At 39.2% G+C, this 22700-nt stretch overlaps 1 protein-coding gene across 6 annotated transcripts in view; it reads right to left on the bottom strand.

Moving 5' to 3' along the window:
- Nucleotides 1–3530: 3530 nt before the first annotated feature.
- The window catches only part of Tafa2 (TAFA chemokine like family member 2), a 475889-nt gene continuing 456719 nt past the window's right edge, over nucleotides 3531–22700 (bottom strand). For 5 of the 6 annotated variants that reach the window (XM_017595215.3, XM_063264601.1, XM_063264600.1 and 2 more), the window contains one exon: nucleotides 3531–5669. In XM_017595215.3, coding sequence (XP_017450704.1) covers nucleotides 5658–5669 — 12 coding nt within the window. In that variant the 3' untranslated portion in view covers nucleotides 3531–5657. Of the gene's footprint in view, nucleotides 5670–14399; nucleotides 14645–22700 lie in introns of all 6 variants that reach the window. The other variant, XM_063264598.1, reaches the window with a different exon arrangement.

Here is a 22700-nt window from a genome sequence, read left to right as displayed (position 1 = left end):
CTCTGCTTATGACACTACTCTTAGCTGCTTCTTTCAGAAAAAAAAATGTCTCCCTTTATCTGCTACTTTTCTTCCAGTTCCTTAAATCTAGAAAATGTCACCATTTAAATCACATTCCCCATCTCCTCCTCCCTATCCCCCTTCCCCTCCCCTCCCCCTCCCATTTCCCTCCCCTTCCCCTTCCCCCTCTCTCATTTAGCACAGGCAGCAGCAGGGTTTATACTCTTCTACATTACATAGGAATGGGTTTACTTTTATTGATGCATTTTACACACAATTTCAAGAGAAACGGAATTGTTATGTCTCATGATTTAAAAGCAATCACCCTTTAATAAACACCTGTCATGGAAAAAATACTGCATAAGATCTTCTACGGGCATGAATCCACTGAATCTTCACAATATCACTGAAGATAAAGCATGGCCATTTCACAGATTAAATATGGAGACATCACTCATATTTCCCTACCAGTCAATGCCTTAAAGATTGTGAAATTATCACTTATACAAGAGTCAGTCGCTTGGGCAGAAGCTGACAATTATTACTCCAGTGTTTGCTCTTTCAATTGGGATCTGTCTTAGCATCATCGCTACTACACTGAAGATCCTTGAAGAGCTAATCCAAGCCCCTGTTCACTCTTCTAGTTCTAGGGTATGGTCTACAGAATTCCGTCCTCCATACTCTGCATACCGCAGGGGCAGCCACCCTTTCTTTCATCAATTACTTGTCCTATGCTTAGGTTCTGTGTCCTTCTCCCTGCTCTCTTCCTCCTCCATTTTGTGGCATACACAGCTGTAGGCTTCTCACAGATGTGGATAAAAAGAAAAAGATGCCTTTGGATGGTAGGTTGACTACATAACTACCTTTCTTGTATTTTCACCTTCCATCACTTTTCATCCTACTGAAATCTCAACTCTGCACTGGATGCTTGGATGAAGCTGTTCTACTGGAAGTGAACCGTGGGATAATTCTTAATTACACACACAACTAAACTCTTCGGTGCTCACCTAACAAGGCCTCTCTGCTAGTTTTTTTTTTTTTTTTTTTGGTTCTTTTTTTCGGAGCTGGGGACCGAACCCAGGGCCTTGTGCTTCCTAGGTAAGCACTCTAACCACTGAGCTAAATCCCCAGCCCCATCTCTGCTAGTTTTGTTGGCATTTTAACCTCAGTGTGTCTTTCAACAATGAACTCATTCACTCCACCTGCTGTGTAGCCTGTGCTTGCCTCACATTTCCGCTAGTGTCTGCCTACACCTGTGTTACTCTGCTGGGCTCGGAAACCCCTGGAGCTCTTGCCTCACTGTCATTTCACTTGTGCATTACATACATTTCGCCCTGTCCATCTTGACTGGAAATACACTGGAAAAGACAGAGGAGTTTTCACAAGGAACATCTCTACCTGGATGTCAATTTCAGACCAATTAAAGGCAAGCAGGAATGGACATGGGCACATTTCAGGCTTTCTTTGTCTAGTTGAATTTGAGCTAGGACAAGACTCCAGCGAACATCTTCCCACTGTTCCTGTTCAAGCTCAGGTCTTTGTAGCTCTCCCATAAGCATTCTCTCTCTCTCTCTCTCTCTCTCTCTCTCTCTCTCTCTCTCTCTCTCTCTCTCTCTCCTAACCCCTCCCCCATGTTCACACTCTATTCCCTTTGAGACTGGAGCATATTTCCCCAAGATCTGTAAACCCCAACTTTACGAATGCACCATCCTGTTCTTGAATTAAGTTCTATTGTTTTGCAGGTCGGAAAGGACCTTATAGAAAAATGTTCAAAGTATCCATTTAGGAAACAAAAACACACCCCCCAAAAAAGATGAACAAAATAAAACAAATCTGAAACACCAATAAAACCATTTGTCCACTTTCCCAACTGCATACTACAGCAATATGCACAGGGACAGCATCTAGAAATTTGCGTTGACCTGATTCGGAAAGCTATTCTTAAGAATAAAGATCAACTAATCCAAAATTTTAATCTGGTCAAATATGCTTCTGCTTACAAGGGAATCAATAGCTGTCAGTGAAGTTCTGGGTAAGTAACACATTGCACATTCCTGCAGAGTGGAAATCAAGGCAGCTGAGAACGAAATTTACGAATAAAGCTGACCAGTAACCCACATTTATGTTTGTGTATATATACAAAAATCCACATATATTTCTGTGTTTGTGTATATATTTACAAGAAATACTCAAAAACAATACACACACACACATTCTTTTGCTAATGTATTCAATATGCGAAACAAAAGAAAAAAAAGGAGAGAGAAAAAACATTATAGAGGACAAATAAAAGGAAAAACTTTACCTGACTGAAATAATAATGTTCTGTCCTGGGCACCTAGGTAGGCAATGTACACCTCCCGAGCTTCCTAGTGCTGTACCCGTTGTCCTCAGTATCATGGTAATTCCATGTGACTTAGTGAATCAAAATGAGAAAGACAGGGTGATGAAAAGTCCCCTACTTGATATTATTTTTGCATCTTTCTCTTTTATCTCACGTGTAAATATAAATGTGTATATAAGATTTTTTATCAGCGCGCGCACACACACACACACACACACACACACACACACACTCCTTTTGCATGGGTACTAGGTTAAACACAGACGTAAGTTGATTAACTCAATGACACTGTGCAGTAATCACATACACTAAAAGCAGTTATTCCTGGTGAGGGTGGGAAGCTTTCCAATTCGGTCATAAACACAGGTTCTCAGACCCTCTTACTACACATTAAAAAACAACACCAAATGTAAAATCGCATATAGTTCTGTTTGGAATTAAAGTTAAATATTCTTTCTATCAAGGCAACAAAAAATGTAGAAATGAAGAAAAATAAAGCTGTAGGCTGTTGTTCTAAAACTAGGAACTTCGGGGTTGTCGTAGCCAGTCCTTTACTGGTCCCTCTACCCACATTCACATCTGATGCGTGTTCCAGGGTCGTACAGTGAAATGTCACCAATGCACTTTTAGAGGGTGAGAGTATACACGCATACTTCATGTGAAAACTGACAGACATAGGAATACACCACCATTTGAGCTCATGGTATTACACCAGTGTGAGCTTCTGTGTTGTGACAACGTATTAGGATTTTGAAGGATGTTATCTCCGAGGGAAAGGTGAGAAAGGGGAGAGTGATACCCTATACTGTCCTCCAGCAGCTTCTTGTGAATTTTAAACAGTGTCAGAATAAAGAGGCATTTTCAAATAGATATTAAGACATGGTATTGATGCATACCATGCTACTCTCACGTGTTTCCTAACAACGTATAGCTTTCATTATGAGATGGATTTTAGCATTTGTGTTCACAGGTGCTTTGCAGGGGAAAATCACAGGTGTCAACGTACTGATCTCTTAGCTTCCTAAGAAGCAAGTCAAATGTTAGAACCCTATACAAATGGAAAGTTTAACGCAGAACTTTATTAAAAAAGGTTGAAGAATTTGTCGCCTCCATCTAAATTCGATGTTGTATTGCTTACTAACTAGGGTACTTTTAAAATACGATACAAGAAACCAGATTTTCCAAATTTTACTTGTGAAAGTGAGTCCACTTTATATTCCAATTTTATTTATTTTTTTCCGAATAGTCACAACATTAATCTACCGGGAATATTCTAGATCATATATTTGAAATTCCATTTATTTTTTTCTATCGATAGACATGTATTACACTTGTATATAATACAGAAATTCCAGCGTTGGTTTAAATAACATAGTTTTCAAAATGAGAAGCATGATTCATAATTTCAAACAAACCTAGGATAAATTCTTAATATCCCAAATGATAGTTTTTCATTTTGTACCAGAGGAAGTAGTGGTGCTTCGCTTCGTTTGACAGAGAAAGTGCAGCACAAACATTACTCCTCTCATTTTGACTCTGTGTAGACTTGGACCACCCAACAGGTTTTAAGCACTTAAAAGTGAGGTGGGAATCGCTGCATTCCACATATTCATGAGGCAGTTGACTTTTGCTCAGTATTAAAAGTGTGGTTTTTCCGATTTAATTTTTAACACTTTTTAACAATTTTAGCTCTTCTTCCTACTAAAGGGTTCTAGTTAATGTGTGACTCTTTTTGAGTATCGTTACAGACTAACAGATACAAGTTCGTCTCTAGAATATGTGAACCTCCATCCTAGAAACCAACACAAGGTTAACTGGCTTTGCCAATGAGTTCTAGAAATACAAGAAGTCCCAAACAGCTTCACTCTTTTACTAAAATGACGGACCACCTAATGGCATGATCTGTGAAGCATTTTGATCAAGTTAAAATAAACAAGACATGGAAAAAACCCTTGCCTTTATGTTTCTTCAAACTATAGGTTTACATTGTACTATTATTATAGGGTGGCCATAACCACTGTTCCCTTCCCCCGCTTCACAAGTGAAACAAAATAAATGCCGTACAAAATTATACATTCTGTAATAACTTAGAAAAAGGTAAATCAACGTTTAAGGCCTTTAAATATTTGTAAGAAAACTCCTGAAGAACTAAAATCACAAGTGAAAATATGGACAAAATACTGGCCAAGAAATGTTTGAATAGAACAACCATAAGCACATATTTAGACCTTTGTGGTCAAGGAAAATCAACAGATTTTTTTTCTATCCACAGACTGAACAAATAATAAGCATTCAAGCAGTCATTGGAATCGAGCAAGAGATGATATTAAAATGAGACAGAAAGAATAGTTTAAGAAAATGCTAGAAGAAATGTAAGTGATGAGAAATTAGAGAAGCACATGCATCCCTGGCCTGTTTTATTTTATTTTTTTTAAATCAAAAGCTACCTGCTAAGTTGACTGTACATTGATGATTTCTGTGAAGGAAAGTAAAAGGAAATATAAAAAAAAAGAAAATACACTTTAAAAAAAACTGGAAGGAAGGGTGCACTGGAGGCACAGAATACTGTGTAATGGGAATTGGAACCCAGTCCTAACTGCTATCTGTTTAACTGTCAGAGAGCTGCAGTCCGCGTTAGCCTTGGGGAAATGTGCCAGCTCGCCTACACATTCTTTTATGAGGGATGTAGTCAGATCACTGTGATTTGCCAATGATTATCGTTATCAATGGATAAATACTTCTATTCCTTTTACAGAGGCAAAAGCAAGATGTTAAAACATGTAGGCTTTCAGGGTTTCAAGGTTAGAATACCAATAAAATTGTCTCTGTCTATGCCATGCCGGAAGAGTTTGCAAAGGGAACATCCTCAAAGCTGTGCACAGTCCTATTAGACAAGGAACAAAGGAGCCAGGAGCACATCCATGACGGGACAGTGTGCTTGGGAGACAGCTTCAGACACAAGAGCAGTCATAGCTGAAGCCAGAAAATCTTACAGGTGACAGTCTCTGGTGTCAGCCCGGAAAACCAACCCTATCCCGGCTCCATGAGAGCAGAGTTCCGCTTCCCTCAGAAACATCATGAGCCAAGCACAGTTCACAGCTGATGAAGTCTTCAGCACCCAAAGTTCACTTCAGACTTCTTTAAAGTCTTAGTTTCAGTAGGAATTAGAGGACAAGCCATAGAATTCCTTGGAAATGGGTTTTAAATGTCTCTTCGGAGAGTTATAAAAATCTTCCAGGTCACTGTAGGAGTCCAGTTTCTATTCTGATGTCTCCGTGAAACCAGCCTTGAGGATTACTTGATTTAGGAGTCGTTAATGAGTTACCTGGAAAGGAAGGAAAAAAAATATGATCAATATTCTATAATAAAGCTACAATCCCAGAACTAGTAAACAGGAGCTAACGGTTTCTAGGTAGTTCTCACTAGATCAAACACATCACTGAGTTCTCCAGTATTCCTGTGTTCATATACTACTAAAACAGATGCATGCTTTCTTTCTATCATTTTGTAATATTCTTAAAACAACTTTCCTTATTATTTCAAATGTCTCCCACTATGAAAAAGACATTTGCTGCTGGCAATAGTTCCCTTGTTTGAAGGAGAATGATTTTGAGAATCCTCTCATTTGTGAAGATAAGGTAGCTGTAATCTGTAGACCTCTGTAGAGAAACGTCTTTGATCAGTAGAGTTCTGTCAGAGGATGTCTCAACCCTTGGAGACCCATTCTACATAATCCGTTCTCAAAACAACATAAAACCCAGGCGGGAGGGAGTGTGCTATCAAACTCTGTTATATGTTCTGAAAAATACCATCTCTGTGTGATCAAAAGAATGCTTGTGGAAGCAAAGAATGAAGAACGGGGCAATGACTTCCAAATTTCAAAGTGTGTAGATCTTCTTATAAAACTAATTGTATTTCTAATGCAATTTGAATCAACTAGGAAGGTTCACAGCAAATTTTCATAACCATTAATATCCAATATATTGTATGTATATATGAAATGAAATGAATGTGTTGTAAATAAATTACTTACATTTGCAGAAGTGAAATAGGAAAAACATAAAACTATTGCTATATTAATGCACTCTTCGCTTTATACCATTATTAGATAGGTTACCTTTAGAAAATCCCCTAGATATTATCCTACGCCAATGGGTATTAAAAATGTGATGTTTTAAAATTAAGGTGCACACCTGGTTTTATTTCATTAGGTGACTTACACAGCTGCTTAGCCTTTGATAAGATGTTTGTTTAAAAGGCTGCCTTATTTTGTTGTTTTGTGGCGTGTCATGGAAAATGAAATTATTAAACTCAATAACAAGGTAATTCTACTTCGCTCTCCCATAGCTGATCTCAAGTTACACTGCAGAAAGACATGCAAAATTCAAAGTGTTTTTGAAGCAGGAGGATGGCTAACTTGTTTTTGTCTTGTGGCCAACTGCTCCTTATCCCATTGCCCCTCTTACACTGGGACCACAGCACAAAGGGAATGTTGAATTACAGAGACCATGGAAAGTGGAAATATCTCAGGAAGGAGAGAGACTCAGCAGGCTGTCTGCCATTCAGTACTCATTCCACGCAACCTGGGAAGGGCTCCCAGAAAGTAGGCATAAGAATGAAACAGGAATAAAATATTATTTTTATAGATATTATGTCATAGATGCTAATGGGATCACTATGGGAAATGCTGAAAAATATTTTCACAATGACATTTACCCATATACTCTATATAGTGTAATCTTTGACTACCAGTAGCTAAGAAAAGCTCATCTACATTTTCTCAAAATTTTTTCTTCCTGGTCAGAAAATTGCTTAAGTGTAACCTGGGGAACATATTTGTAAAACTGGTGTTGGAACAAGAGAAAAGGTAAAGAGGTGTTGCAAAAGATTGAGAGAGAACAATTGATGGGTTTCAGGAAGGGGCTAATGAAGCAAGGAGGCACAATGCTGGAGATAAGGCAGGAGAGCAGGAGACACTGACTCCTAAGACAAGAAGGCAGGGTGGGTGCCCAGCCTCTTTGAAGCCCCAGCTTGGAGTCACCTGAAGGTTACTATGGTATTCTCATCATTATTCCTTTATCTAAATGTAAATATTTGTTACGGTTGGTTAATAAAAACCTGTGAGAAGATTCTGTTGGTCTTTTGTGTATGAATTAAAGCCTTGTCTTCAGGTAATTTCAAAGACAAACAATAGTAAAAACCTCCTTAAACACAACCAATGTTTCCTGCAACTCAGAGAGTCTCTGTGTGTGCATGTATATACATACTCATCAATAAATATACACATTCACACAGATATATACACTTAAGCACAAATATATACACACAAAAATATAAGTGCATACGTTTATAATGCATTTTGTCTCTTGGCCAAAATAATAGCTTAAAAATCCAAAAACTAAAAACATGACCATGTACAAAATAAGAACTAATAATTATAGACTGAAACATAAAGCATTTTTTCACATTAAAATTTGCATAGAATTCTTAAGTCAATCCTTTTCTTAGATGAGGAGTATTCAATAAAATAATTTCTAGTATCAAATGACGGTGGACGGTCTATTTTAGTCTTGATCCTTCTAACTTACTTGATTAGAACACATTATGGTTAGACATGTGACACTCTGGATTAAAGCCAGTGTGGTAGGGAGACTTTCAGACTCTCCCCCTCTCAGTTTTCTCATATATAAAGGCAGGTGGTGTTGCTAACATCTGCCCTGAGGATTCAGCACTACAGTGCCTATAGAAACATCTAGTTTTGTCAGCATTAAACACCACGAAATAACAATTTCAGATATGAAAGAAGAGACATTGAAATAGAATGGAAGAAGTGTTAGAAATCCAGACGAGTCTAAGTGCTACAAATGGAGTAAACTCAGCGTCTGCTCTTTTCAATATAGAATAATTCATGCGGATGAGCATATACCAGCACACCCTCTGGAAACCTCGAGTTCTAAACCAAGTATAATGGCAGAACCAATAAGACAAATTTTCAAATATATTTCAAATTCCTATTTTAAACATAAAACAAGATCATGAGTATAGACAATCATCTCCAATTTAACTCACCCAATAAGCACAATTCAAAGGGTATTTAAAAACAAAATCATTAAAACTGAGCAAAGAAAAATCAATCATTTAATAATTTCTGTGCTCACTGAAAAAGTTCAAAGGATCAACCTTAAATTCTGGCTTACTAGTGGATGGAGATAAATACCACCTCCTCTGCTCTAATCTCTAAATTGGGATTTTTCTGGCATATTAGAGTTCCTCAGGTAATCTTTACACAATTCTGCATTTTAACAAGGAAATGTTATTAAGACAACACATAAACATTACCCTACTTTTAGAACTAAAATATAACACTTTACACTAAAAGTCTATGTTTGGTAAAATATCAAACAGTAAAATCTTCACTTTCTAAAAATAATCTTAGCAAGTTTTCATCTACTATAGCAGAAGATCTGAGGATAGAAAAATCTCGGTTGCTCCCATGTATGCATTCTACCTTCTTGACCCAAGGGGCTCCAGACACAATATGCTGTATGCGACAGAGAAATAATTCTAGTTTTGCCCTATCGCCACATGTCGTCATTGCTGCTTCAGGGCACCCATCTATCTGACTTTGCAGAAGTCATGATTCACAAGGCTGTTCTTCCTATAATCTTATTCGATGCCTATTGGCTGGTATGTTTCCTGCAACTGTTGGATTGAGGACTGTGTAAATGAAAAAATAGCAATAACAACAGTGACCCAGGGTCAAGCAAAAAGCTATGCCTCAGTGGCTCTGAAAGATGAAGACACTAATGTGGTAACAATAAACCCAGGTGTCAAGGACTGAAGAAGCATCCAGTTACACCACTCAGGCAGATCTATTCCAGATAGCTGCTTAGATTCTTTTTTTTTTTAAGATTTACTCATTTATTATATATAAGTACACTGTAGCTGTCTTCAGATACACCAGAAGAGGGCATCGGATCTCTTTACAGATGGTTGTGAGCCACCATGTGGTTGCTGGGAATTGAACTCATGACCTCTGGAAGAGCAGTTGGATGCTCTTAACCGCTGAGCCATCTCTCCAGCCCACTGCTTAGATTCTTAAACTAAGAAAATAAAAAGCTAGCAAGCAACACATGAGATACTCATCAAATCTGCAATGCGCAAAGCCAGTTATTTTTATACTGTCTGCACTTCATGCTTCCAACATTCGTAAATACCCTCCATTGTTTTTTTGTTTTGTTTTTTTCAAATTCAGCAATGGAAGGACATACCAATCTGTTCTTTCTCCAAGTGTTTACAAGTATTTAAGCAATTTGGAAGAATCTTAATGTGATATATTCATAAAGTCTAATCTTCCTCACTTCCCAAGTTCTGTTAACTATATAAGTGGGAGCTGAGTCTGGTGGGAGACAATACAGAAATAGTGTGACCTCCGCAGTTGGATTTTGAGTTCAAATCCAGGCCCTGTGGCTTTCAAGCACTGAGACTGAACACATTATTTAATCTCCCCATGTGTAATTATAGAACAATATTAGTACCTTGCCACACTCATTTTTTACTATAATTAAACCGAAGATCCCTTACAAGGAGTACATCCTAGTACACGCATTTAAAAATTAGCAGATGGGATTAGTGCTAATTCTCAAATAAGACCAAAAGTGGTACGTAGAGCTCTATCCGGCAGAGCTGTTGTGCTTGTTTGTATAGGAATACTGACTGATTGCACTGAGATCAATGGCTTGTTGTTTGTTTGTTTGGGGTTTCCTATAGTAACATACCTTGCCACTTGTTCTTCAAATAACACTGTTTTTTAAAGTCATATATTAAGAATTTCCCACTCTTTGATAACTTTAGGTATAATACAATGTCTTTTCAGACGATTTGATACAAAACAATGATTAAATGGTTGATCTGTGTCACCAAGCTGGCAGTTCTGCTGATGATTTGATGTGATTCAAGGTACAGCAGACCCTAACATTTGTGTCCTATGGCCATGAGCTAAGAAGTCAGACCTGTGCTAAGGAGGCAGTCACCTCTGATGGGTGCACCCTGAGCACTGAGCTACGAAGTAGAGACCTGTGTGTGTTAGAGACAGTGGCAGGCAACCACCACTCTTCAGACACGAGCATTTTAACACTTCCCACGCTGGGGTGGTTGAGTCTACGTCTGTGTGCACACAGAAAGCACTAATTCAGCTCAGTAAGCTATAGAGAGAAATAAAAACCATTATAAGGCATCTGTAGACACTTGGAGAATTCCCTCTTGCCCCTATTATTAGGCACGTATTATGCACCCTCTCAGATTCTTATCTACTTTACTTTTGTACCTCTCCCTTTGTGTTTCGTATGAGCCATCTTTCATGAGACTTTGCATGCTGGGCATATATGTGGGAAATCAAGGCCACACTTTGTCCAGGAATAAAACCTGCGACCTGATTATATAAGAGGGAAATGGAGATGTGGCGATGCCCTACCATACCGAGGGTTACTCTGATACGGAGATGCCCCGCTGTTCTAAGGGTTACTCTGATGTCACTATTCTTTCACAGAACACTATCTAAACACCTTTTTCAGGTTCCAATATGTGTGTAGACTTGTGAAATCACTTCCAACTCTGTACAGCATCCATGTGAGTCTTCTGCTCTTTACAGAATGACATAATCTTTTCTCTAACATAGTCATTAAAATCTTGCTATGGAGTACTGTGGAATAGCATTTACATCCTTGTCATTGTAAGTTATGCACACACATTAATGGGAGAGATGCTCTGTTTGAGCGGCAGAGTCAATTCATTCCAAAGGGAGTTAAGTTTCCTCTAAAATACCCATGTCATTAGCAAAACATTTATTTTTGTAATAATGAACATGTTTTATTTAAGCAAGTGGAAGGCAGGGAAGTGTGGCAGTATTTCTGAAAGAAGCAGGTTTAAATGCAATCTGTGTCCAACCTTCATAATAGCTGCTTAATAACGTCACAAAGAGACACAATTTAACAGGAACACTCCAACAAATTTAGCTCGCTCAATAAAGGCACAAGGAGCAGCAGAATCCCTTCATAATCTTAAGTGCTGATGTGAACGAACTTTCCTTCCGTAGACTAGAATGGCTGCTCACTGCAAATGAATTTTTTTAATGTACCTCTTACAAGGATATGAATGCAGCTCTTGCTTCACTATCTGTATACTAAATGTGCAATTAAAACGTTTTTATTCCACCGTAACGGGTTTTTCGCTTAAGCTAGAGAAAAGCTGCCATTAATTTGCTCATAACTGTATATGAACATACTCACTGGATCTCAAAGCATGTTATATAATAAGGTGTCACAAAACAGAAGGCCCCTGACTGTCAAAAATGTGCATATGCAGACCAGCTCTCCAGATAGCTTTCAATGACCAGGGGCTACAAAACAAGGGAAAGAAATCCTTTTCATAAATACACTCTTCTATATAAAATTAAAATAAGTGTATCTTTTACTTCTGTAGCAATAGGTGCATATCTGCAGCTCTGAAAGACACTGCATGCTCACACCGCAGCTTAGCTTTTCTTGCAGAGAACTCTGGGGCTGGATCAGTCCTGACAGTGGGGCTAGTAAGGCTGTCTAGTCAATACTTCAGCATGAGTAAGCTCAGCGACTGAATGATCTGGAACTACTTTCAGTTAATCTCACCGAATTCTTGAATATTTTAACAGACTTGGGTAATTTGGAAAAAGAGTCATTTCAGACAACCCAGGGCATTTCAGACAACTGCAGAGAGCTAACTAATCCTGTTTAGGTATAATTAGGGTGAGCTCACCTGGAAATGGAGGGATGAAGATACCCTGGATGTGTCATACAGTTCTCTGCTGTTCTGGCAGAGTCACTGTGGTGAATGAGATGAGCTGAGACAGCTTTTACAGGTTGCTACGGACACTGTTTCACACCAGCATTGCTGCCTGATAGATTTAGAACTTTCGAAGTCCTTTGAATTGGTAGAGTTCTGAGCCGCCAACCTTGTCACTCGGACTAAGTTCCTAACTCCTCTCTCAGCCCCAACTAGTGCTATGCCACTCTGTATTTAATCTTCTAAAAGATGTGATCATTATTGTATATAACAGCAGCACTAGGGAATTGTTTGCACAGACGGGATGTCTGGGCTTTCTGAGCTGTGCAAACGGAGTCTTCCACGGGAATGGAATCTTCAGAACAATGGACTTAGGCTATTTCTCAGAACGTTGAGCCCTGCTGTATGCCTCATGGAAGGAAGCAGATGAGTGTGAGTGTGCTTCTTGTGAGCCACTCTCCCTTCAGTACAGAAAACTCATCCTCAGTTTGACTTAACTATCAGTAAATGAGCTAATGTCTCACTTTGTCACTCATTGGGTATCTAATGAACACGTTGGCACTTTTCAGAACGTGGAAGCGAAAGATGCCCTTTACTTCTGGCTCCCCAACTTGTACACTGTCTGTTCCTGGTGGAACACAGACACAGGAAAACAATAAGAAGCTTAGATAATGTACAAAAAGATCCTAAGACAGGAAAGTAATTTCTGAGGAGAATCTGGGTAGATTTTTTAAAGATATGAATTATATATTCTGGCATTGGAAAGTTTAGAGACCATGAGATTTTTTTTTTCAGTTCAATTGGAATGTGCTTCACCTGTCAAATTTGATATTACATTTGTTTTTCGGATTCACCTCTCATTTATAAAGAATAATTTGAATGGATAGTTTTTACCCACTCTCTGCAGTAAAGTGTTAGCTTAAAATTTAAGCCTAGTCAAGAACTATACTCCTCAACAATTTCAGCTTCACTGCAGAAGAAGTAAGTGGGAGTCGTAATAAAGCACAAAAACTGTGCCTCAAACTTAGTTTGTAGTCAGTGGGACTTGGGAGAAGGGACTGGAAGTGAAAGCATCTCTCACACTGTTTTGGGGTTGCTAAGAACATTTTCTCGTAACTTCATGTTTGGTTGGAGTTACAAATGGAATGGCTTTCTGTAACATTTTCTCGGGACACCTGTCCAAATAAATAACACAGTTCTGTCATGTTAAAAAAAACTCTTGGTGTAACGTGTAGAAGCACAAAGTCAGAATGTTTCGAGAATATTCTAGAAGGAGGGCGTGCTCTATCATTTCCCATTCAGTTAGCTTCGGTGATGATCATTCCATGTGTGGTGGGAATTTTTAAACCCCTTTCTGTTCACTGCAAAGTTAAAATCCATTCTCTGAAGGAAAGAATATCATAGATAATGATGCTTAACAAGCAGGATGTATGGACGATGCATGCAACTCTGGCCCATACCATCACCTGGTTATTATCTTCTGTGGGCCTTCCTAATAATATAATTCAGTAGTCTCAAATGTCTAAAGTAAACATGTGTGTGTGTGTGGGGGGGGGTTGATGTAAATATGTGAGATATGTGTGTGTGTGAGAGAGAGACAGAGAGACAGAGAGACATAGAGAGAGACAGAGAGACACAGAGAGAGACAGAGAGAGACAGAGAGACAGAGAGAGAGACAGAGAGAGAGAGAGAGTGAGTTTAGGTTGGGATTTTATACTTTAAATGTGGGTGAATTCCCATACATAAAGAATAGATTAGGTAAGAAATGTGTCTGGACTTGGTTTATGGAGATTAAAAGAAAGCCAGTTGGTTCAGGGCTCTTCATGCAAATTTATAAACAATATGCAGGTTGATCACTGACAGATGTTCATGTACAAACAAGGGTTGTCTACTTTGTTTCTTATTCTAAGGACCCTGGCCCTGCAGAGCCCCTGGCGGTGAGAGCATAGAGTTCAGCAATGGCAGAGCATTGGTTCTTCACCCTGGGGGCTTTGCACAACATTCAACACGGGGGCTTTGTAAGTCAGTTCAAGGAACAATGCTTCTTCCCAGTTTTTTTTTAATTAAAAACATTATTGCTTCCTTTATTAACCACATCATCAGTTCTTTGCCCTCTGGTCTCTAAAATTGTACCAATTTTGTTCTTTCTCTCTCTTTGAAATCAAGCACCTGGAAAACTCCAGTAACCACATGAACCGGGAGGTCACAGTTCACCCTGTTAACGCGGGGTACACACCTGCTGCTCTGTGAGAAATGAGGAGACAGGCGCTCATTTCTGGAGTTGTTTGGGATCTCTACTTCTCAAGGACACTTCTGTCCCTTCCTCAGAATCCGACCAACACTAGGATTCGCCATAACCACTGCTCCAGCGTGGAGCCAGAATAATTTTGAATGTGGAAAATCAAAAATTGTCACCAGGCACTGCAGAAACCTCCTTTTTCTATTTTCGCCATTCCAACGTGAAGAGTTTTACACGTTTGCCTAAGGAACAAACACACATCAGGTACTCCACTGTTCAACAGATCACAAGGATTAAAAGCCAGAGAGAGGGGGAACATTTTAACAAGCATAAAGGGACAACAAGACAATAACGCCCTTTGCTTCTAACAAAGCTCACAGTGAGAGTAGCTCTCTATTGCTCTTAGAGGATTATAAATGCCTAGTGGAATGCACACAATAAGTGGGACTAACTTAAACAGCTTTTACAAGCAATTTCGACAGGGATTGTAAATTTTTCTTTTGAATAGTTTGGGAGACTTTCTACACAAACCGAAGAAAGAAGTTACATTGAATTCAAGCAAGGAGAGAACAGAAAATTTAACAGATGAGCATTTCAACATTAAAGTGTCAAAGAATCACAGAAACATTCGGTGCTAATACTCAGCTGGAATCCTAAGGTTTCATATTTGCAATTATAACCATTCACGGGCTCATCTGAACATCCATGCCTGCAGGAATTTAGAGCTTCCTGATGCATAAACTTGAATCATTCACACTTTAGGGCAGGTAAAAGAGATCAAGCCCTTTAACCAATGTTTAAGTCTCACCACCCATGGGCACTTGCCTTTCAAGTCAACTTCGCAGCTGCTAACTTATAAATCCTGCGATGCCCATTAATGGTCTGCATAAAGACCATGACGTGTTCAGCAGTAATTATAATGCTTTATGCATACTTCTCAAGGAAGATTATAGATATGTGATTCCCACATAATATATGAATATAATCTATTAAAGTATTAAATGTGAGAAAAATATGAACCATAATGTTATTCCTAATAAGTCATATAAAGGTGAAGCTAGTCCTTGGCATCAGAAAACAGAGGGGTTGTGATAGAATGAATCAAATATAACATTGCCTCCATGAATCTGAGAGGACAGAGGAGTAAAAAGTCACTGTAGAATAAAAAAGATACAATAGAGATTAAAGATTGTTTACAAATTAAGAATGTCTCAGAGTTATTGAACATGAAAAACATTTTTATTATTATTGCTAACTTTGGCCTCTCCTTATCAAACTAGAAAAAGTAATATTAAAACAATGTGTGATAGGGCAGCACTTCTGGGTACTGACCGCCCATCAAGAATATGTGACTTTACCCAGGCGTACCACGTCCAAGGTTATCAGACAATGGGTAGTGCTATTACATACAGTAGATGCCAGTAGCAGATGGCAAAGAATGAAACTCGAGGCAATGTGGGAGAGTTTCACCTAGCCATGAGCAGGGGACATCCACCATTCGTGCTCTCCCAATGACCCATGTCCTTTACAGTCTTCAAAACTGTGTCTTTAATTGTCCATTAATCACGTAACTATTGACCACACATTTTCCCCTCTTCTCTTCTACCCATCCTCTGAATCTGTTCTCAGTCCCTTTCCCCACCATCCCTGTTGTAAGAGAGGACTGTGCTCCATTTGGTTCCTATAAGGGGAGTCACACCCTGATAAGACTTGCCCTGTGTATCCTTGTGTATCAATGCCACCATCACATGACATCTACAATGGTGTCATATTACAGAAAGAAACCTGAACCCATGAAACAGAAAACCTTCCAGTAGCAGACCAAGCCACCAGTTTCATCTGCCCATCTTCGCAAAGGCTCCCCAAATCCACATTTAATACTCTGCTAAGCTCCTGTCCCCATTCATGGCTTCTAGTCACTCTGCATATTTAATACTGTGCTTGATTTAAAGCCCGAAGGATATGAGGTAGCTTCATGATCCATATATTCAGAAATTTATCTATACTTAAGGCATAATTCATTATATTAAGATGATTTATGAACTGTTGAGCTGTGGTAAAGCAAGAATATTAACACGTACTCCTTTCTTCATGACTAAGCAGTATTCCCAGCATTAAATGATCCCTGATATTTAGCAAATGAAAGATTAAAACAATAGATGGATATGCACATGGAGGAATGAATGAAAAATGAATGAAGGAATGAATGAATATATGATAAGTACAAGTAGCTTCATAATGAAATAGATTTACTATTTGGATTCTCTATAAACACCCAGAGGCATGATCAGGTGACCCCATAGGCCACTTTCTCAGCTATTAATTTTTCTAGCATTACTCCCATGGTCCTGTATTTTTAGAATTTGAAATTATAGATATCTATGGGTCTTGACACTCAGCTTCACTTTTGTACCTCAGATATTTAAATGTATTCTCATTTGGAAAAAGGTCTGGTTTTTAAGACAAAATTAATTCATGAAAATAATAATGCAGGAAGATAATAGCAATCTGTGATGCTTTAATTGGTATTAGACTAGCCACTTGGGATGTGGAAAATGTCCAAATGGATACATCAAGGTTTGTTCTGGCATATTTATTACAGTTAATATTTCAGCTATGAATTATCCTACTTTTAAAAATGCACTTCTCTTGAGTAATTTCCATACTCCTGCCTAACTGTCAGGGAATTTTTCTCCTGGACTATTTCCTGGTGGCAATTATCCTATACCTAGGAATCACAGGCTCTCTTGACTAGCATGGTAGTGCCATTGAGGCAGCATCAAGTTTCCTATAGTGAAACATATCTAACAAATGATAAAATTATTGAGTCAGTCCCTCCTCCACCCTAATAACATGTTTCATATAAACACATTCACATAGAGAGGGGAGGGACAGAGGAATGGGAGGGAGGGAGAGAAAGAGAGGGAGGAAGGGAGAGAGGGAAGGAGAGACTTAGCTATATTTACTATTCAGGATAGGTAGTAATACCTCTTCCCTGACTTTTCCCCCTAAAACATGAAGGCTGACTTTTTTTTTTTTATTAACTTGAGTATTTCTTATATACATTTCAAGTGTTATTCCCTTTCCCGGTTTCCAGGCAAACATCCCCCTCCCCCCTCCCCTTCCTTATGGGTGTTCCCCTCCCAACCCTCCCCCCATTGCCGCCCTCCCCCCAACAGTCTAGTTCACTGGGGGTTCAGTCTTAGCAGGACCCAGGGCTTCCCCTTCCACTGGTGCTCTTACTAGGATATTCATTGCTACCTATGAGGTCAGAGTCCAGGGTCAGTCCATGTATAGTCTTTAGGTAGTGGCTTAGTACCTGGAAGCTCTGGTTGCTTGGCATTGTTGTACATATGGGGTCTCAAGCCCCTTCAAGCTCTTCCAGTTCTTTCTCTGATTCCTTCAACGGGGGACCTATTCTCAGTTCAGTGGTTTGCTGCTGGCATTCGCCTCTGTATTTGCTGTATTCTGGCTGTGTCTCTCAGGAGCGATCTACATCCGGCTCCTGTTGGTCTGCACTTCTTTGCTTCATCCATCTTGTCTAATTGGGTGGCTGTATATGTATGGGCCACATGTGGGGCAGGCTCTGAATGGGTGTTCCTTCAGTCTCTGTTTTAATCTTTGCCTCTCCCTTCCCTGCCAAGGGTATTCTTTTTCCTCATTTAAAGAAGGAGTGAAGCATTCACATTTTGATCATCCGTCTTGAGTTTCGTTTGTTCTAGGCATCTAGGGTAATTCAAGCATTTGGGCTAATAGCCACTTATCAATGAGTGCATACCATAAAGGAATCTTTTCCCCCCACAAATTACAATATGGCTATACCATTTCCTACTTCTCTTTCCTCCCTCCAACCTTTCCCATGTTCCCTTTCTTGTGCTCTCAAATTCATGATCTTTATTTCATTGATTATTATAACCTGGCTGTCCTGGAGCTGACAGTATAGTTCACCCTGCCTTGGAACTCACAGAGATCCATCTGTCTCTGCCTCCTGAGAGCAGAGGCTAAAGTGCACACCACCATGACTGTATACACACACACACACACACACACACACACACACACTTTCTGTTCCTCCTTTGCCTTCTTCTGGTTCCTTGTGTACTTTTGAGTACATCTTGAGTTGGCTTAGCGGTCACATGGTCTTTTATGACGTCCCTATAGTCTGACAGAGCAGTGGTTTCCCTTTAGTGCTGTGGGCTGGTTTGGGTTGTTGCTCTTGATGTTGCTGCTGTTGTTGTCCAAGCTACTGATCTTCTTGTGTGCCTGGTATGGGGGTTTTATATTTCTATTGCATGCTATGCTTTACATTTGCAAAGGTGGAAAATTACTGTAGGACTCTGGTTGAAATTTTCCTCCAGAGAGGGCATACGTTTCCCTTTCTCAATGGCATTTCATCAGTCCATGTACCCCTCAGTCTACTTTTAGGTATCACGGTGATTCAGAAGTACTCTGAGAATACTGTTCCACCTCCTTTTTTTCTTGCAGTGCAACACAGAGGTATGCAATCAGAAATAAAATGTGTTCACCAGGGTTATCTACTTGGTGACTATGGTCTGCTATGACCGTTGTCTGGGGTCTGTCAGAAAACCCATGTACTTTCAATCTCTAAGGCTTCCTGGTGCTCATATTTACCTCCCTGGGTTACAATAATCCTAGAATTAGACTCATCTTTCCAGACCTTCATATTTCTCTACATGCTCTACTCTTCCTTTTTTCACTGGATTTCTGATGCCAGAACACACACAATTTATAAATATTTTATCTTTGATAAAAGGTGTGGTGAGATACTTGGAAGATTTTACTTAATCATTATTAAATAAGAGAGGCACATTCTAGCAGTTGACCTTCTTTGAGAAGGTTAATATTGATAAGTCATCAAGATTTTTGAAGCATTTCAGCTTTTTTTTTTGGCATTCTCCCATTTATGGGGTAGCATCATAACAACTACCTTTGTCTGGTACACTGCTGTACGTTCAGTGTTATGGACAGATAGGGCGACTGTATTTTTCAGTTTTTCTGAGGTGGTCCTACTTTTTTTTTTTTTTTTTTTTTGTTTTCTACATCCAGGGTTGTCTCTCTTTATTCTTTCTTTATTGTTTTCTCTTTCCATTTTCTTTTTTTTTTTTTATTAACTTGAGTATTTCTTATATACATTTCGAGTGTTATTCCCTTTCCCGGTTTCCGGGCAAACATCCCCCTCCCCCCTCCCCTTCCTTATGGGTGTTCCCCTCCCAACCCTCCCACCATTGCCGCCCTCCCCCCATAGACTAGTTCACTGGGGGTTCAGTCTTAGCAGGACCCAGGGCTTCCCCTTCCACTGGTGCTCTTACTAGTATATTCATTGCTACCTATGGGGTCAGAGTCCAGGGTCAGTCCATGTATAGTCTTTAGGTAGTGGCTTAGTCCCTGGAGGCTCTGGTTGCTTGGCATTGTTGTACTTTTGGGGTCTCGAGCCCCTTCAAGCTCTTCCAGTTCTTTCTCTGATTCCTTCAATAGGGGACCTATTCTCAGTTCAGTGGTTTGCTGCTGGCATTCGCCTCTGTATTTGCTGTATTCTGGCTGTGTCTCTCAGGAGCGATCTACATCCGGCTCCTGTCGGTCTGCACTTCTTTGCTTCATCCATCTAGTCCAATTGGGTGGCTGTATATGTATGGGCCAAATGTGGGACAGGCTCTGAATGGGTGTTCCTTCAGTCTCTGTTTTAATCTTTGCCTCTCCCTTCCCTGCCAAGGGTATTCTTTTTCCTCATTTAAAGAAGGAGTGAAGCATTCACATTTTGATCATCCGTCTTGAGTTTCGTTTGTTCTAGCGATCTAGGGTAATTCAAGCATTTGGGCTAATAGCCACTTATCAATGAGTGCATACCATGTATGTCTTTCTGTGATTGGGTTAGTTCACTCAGGATGATATTTTCCAGTTCCAACCATTTGCCTACGAATTTCATAAACTCGTTGTTTTTGATAGCTGAGTAATATTCCATTGTGTAGATGTACCACATTTTCTGTATCCATTCCTCTGTTGAAGGGCATCTGGGTTCTTTCCATTTTCTGGCTATTATAAATAAGGCTGCAATGAACATAGTGGAGCACGTGTCTCTTTTATATGTTGAGGCATCTTTTGGGTATATGCCCAAGAGAGGTATAGCTGGATCCTCAGGCAGTTCAATGTCCAATTTTCTGAGGAACCTCCAGACTGATTTCCAGAATGGTTTTACCAGTCTGCAATCCGAGGTGGTCCTACTTTATACCTGCTTTCTGAACTCCTCCTAAGCATATCTTGGAGGTATTTCCTCCCATTGGTAAGAAGTTGGTACGAAGTCTCATCACCTAAACCAAACAACTACCCTTTGCATGGAAATTTGAGTTTTAATAAAGAACTCTTGGCTGTTGATGTCTTCAAGATAGAAGCATAAGGATTGTGTTGATTCTGGTGGGTCTAAAAGCTCAAAACATTATTTGAAAACCACTAAATCACATTAAACTTCTCATGAGTGTTTAAAATTATCCCTAGTTATAGTGTTGTGGTATGTTCTCCAGCATTTCTATCATAAAGATGAGACATTAAGGGGGTGAAGTGTAAGCCTGACTGTAATGTTACCAGCTCATGCTGGAGTCCAGGGTCACTCTGAAGGCCACATTAAACTGAAGGCACACTCTATTACCTTCAAGGTATATCATTTATTACCATAAGGAGGTCAAAAAGTCCTCTTACAAAAACCTAGATCAATTTTAAAGCCCAGTGATATTGGAATTTAACGTCATCTAACACACCCTTGAGTTTCTCAGCTAGGTTTTACAATTTTCCAATCATATATATATTTTTAAAGCTTGTATTAGAATAGAATTTTCAGAATTTTTCCTAAAATGAAAATTACCAGAGCTTCCAGAGACAAAACCACCAATAAAAGAGTATAAATGGATGGGCCCATGGCTATAGTCACATATGTAGCAGAGGATGGCCTTATCTGGCATCTGTAGGAGGGGAGATCCTTGGTTCTATGGAGGCTAATGTCCCAGCCCAAGTGTAGGAGGATGCTAAAGAGGTGAGGGGGGATTGGGTGAGTATGTAGGGTAGCCCCCTCTTAGAGCCAAAGGGAAGAGGTGATGGGATGCGGGACCTGAGGAGGGGAGACTGGGAAGGGGGACAACATTTGAAATGTAAATAAATAAAATAACCAATCAATAAAAATTTTTTTTAAAGATTTATTAATTTATTATATATAAGTACACTGTAGCTGTCTTCAGATACACCAGAAGAGGGCATCGGATCTCTTTACAGATGGTTGTGAGCCACCATGTGGTTGCTGGGAATTGAACTCAGGACCTCTGGAAGAGCAGTCGGGTGCTCTTAACCGCTGAGCCATCTCTCCAGCCCAATAAAAAATTTTTTTAAAAAAAGAAAATTACTTATGGATTTCAACTTCATTGTTTCTTTTTCTTTTTTTTTTTCTATTTCCTTTCTTTGCCGTGGAATTCATTAAAAGTTGGTTAAGATGTAATATCTGCCTGCACGTTCATCTGCTGGTCATGATTTTCTCTAACAATGATGGAGACAGTCTGTTAACAGGCAGGATGCATGATGGAATTATAGAGTGAAGAAGAGTGCGGGGTGAGAATATTTAATCATGAGACCATCCCTGCTTTGAGATTTATTAGCTATGTATTTCTACACACCACAAAACCTATCTTCCAACCCATAGATGGAGCCAATCCATATTTTATCACACTGCTAAGAAGAGTAAGTGCAATTACGCTCCCAGTAAGAAATTAATATACTCATTCAAATACTTTCAAGTCTGACTTCAAAATAAATATTTTCAAAAACAATATTATCTACCTCTCTGGGATTACTTCTATTGTTGTGATGCTATAAAGCATAAAGATGACAGATGTAATAATATAATGGGGCAATAAACATAGATATGTCACTGGCCTTTAAAATTCTATGGTTATCATCTTTCACAGAGTTAGGCATTTCTTGGGTAAAGCATGCGACAGTACTACATTTTTTTTCAAAGATTATATTAGAGTCACAGAGAACAAGGAAGTGGCTATATTCTTCACACCATTCCTAATGCATTTCTTTCACTTAAGAGCAAAAACACACACGTTGCCACACATTTCAGTTGAAATGTGCTGTTTTTTTAAAGAAAAATCACTTAGGTTTTATTTGTTATTCCATAAATAGGAATTATTAGCCTCAGCTAATTGCTGAATATCTATAAGCACTTTCTGCATCAGTTTCTGCTCAGCGTTTTTGTGATTTAGTGAGAACATTAACATTGTGTTAGTAACAGCG

Source organism: Rattus norvegicus, chromosome 7 (genome assembly GCF_036323735.1).
Source record: "Rattus norvegicus strain BN/NHsdMcwi chromosome 7, GRCr8, whole genome shotgun sequence".
NCBI classification, from domain to species: Eukaryota; Metazoa; Chordata; class Mammalia; order Rodentia; family Muridae; genus Rattus; species Rattus norvegicus.
This window is presented reverse-complemented; position numbering and strand designations above follow the sequence as displayed.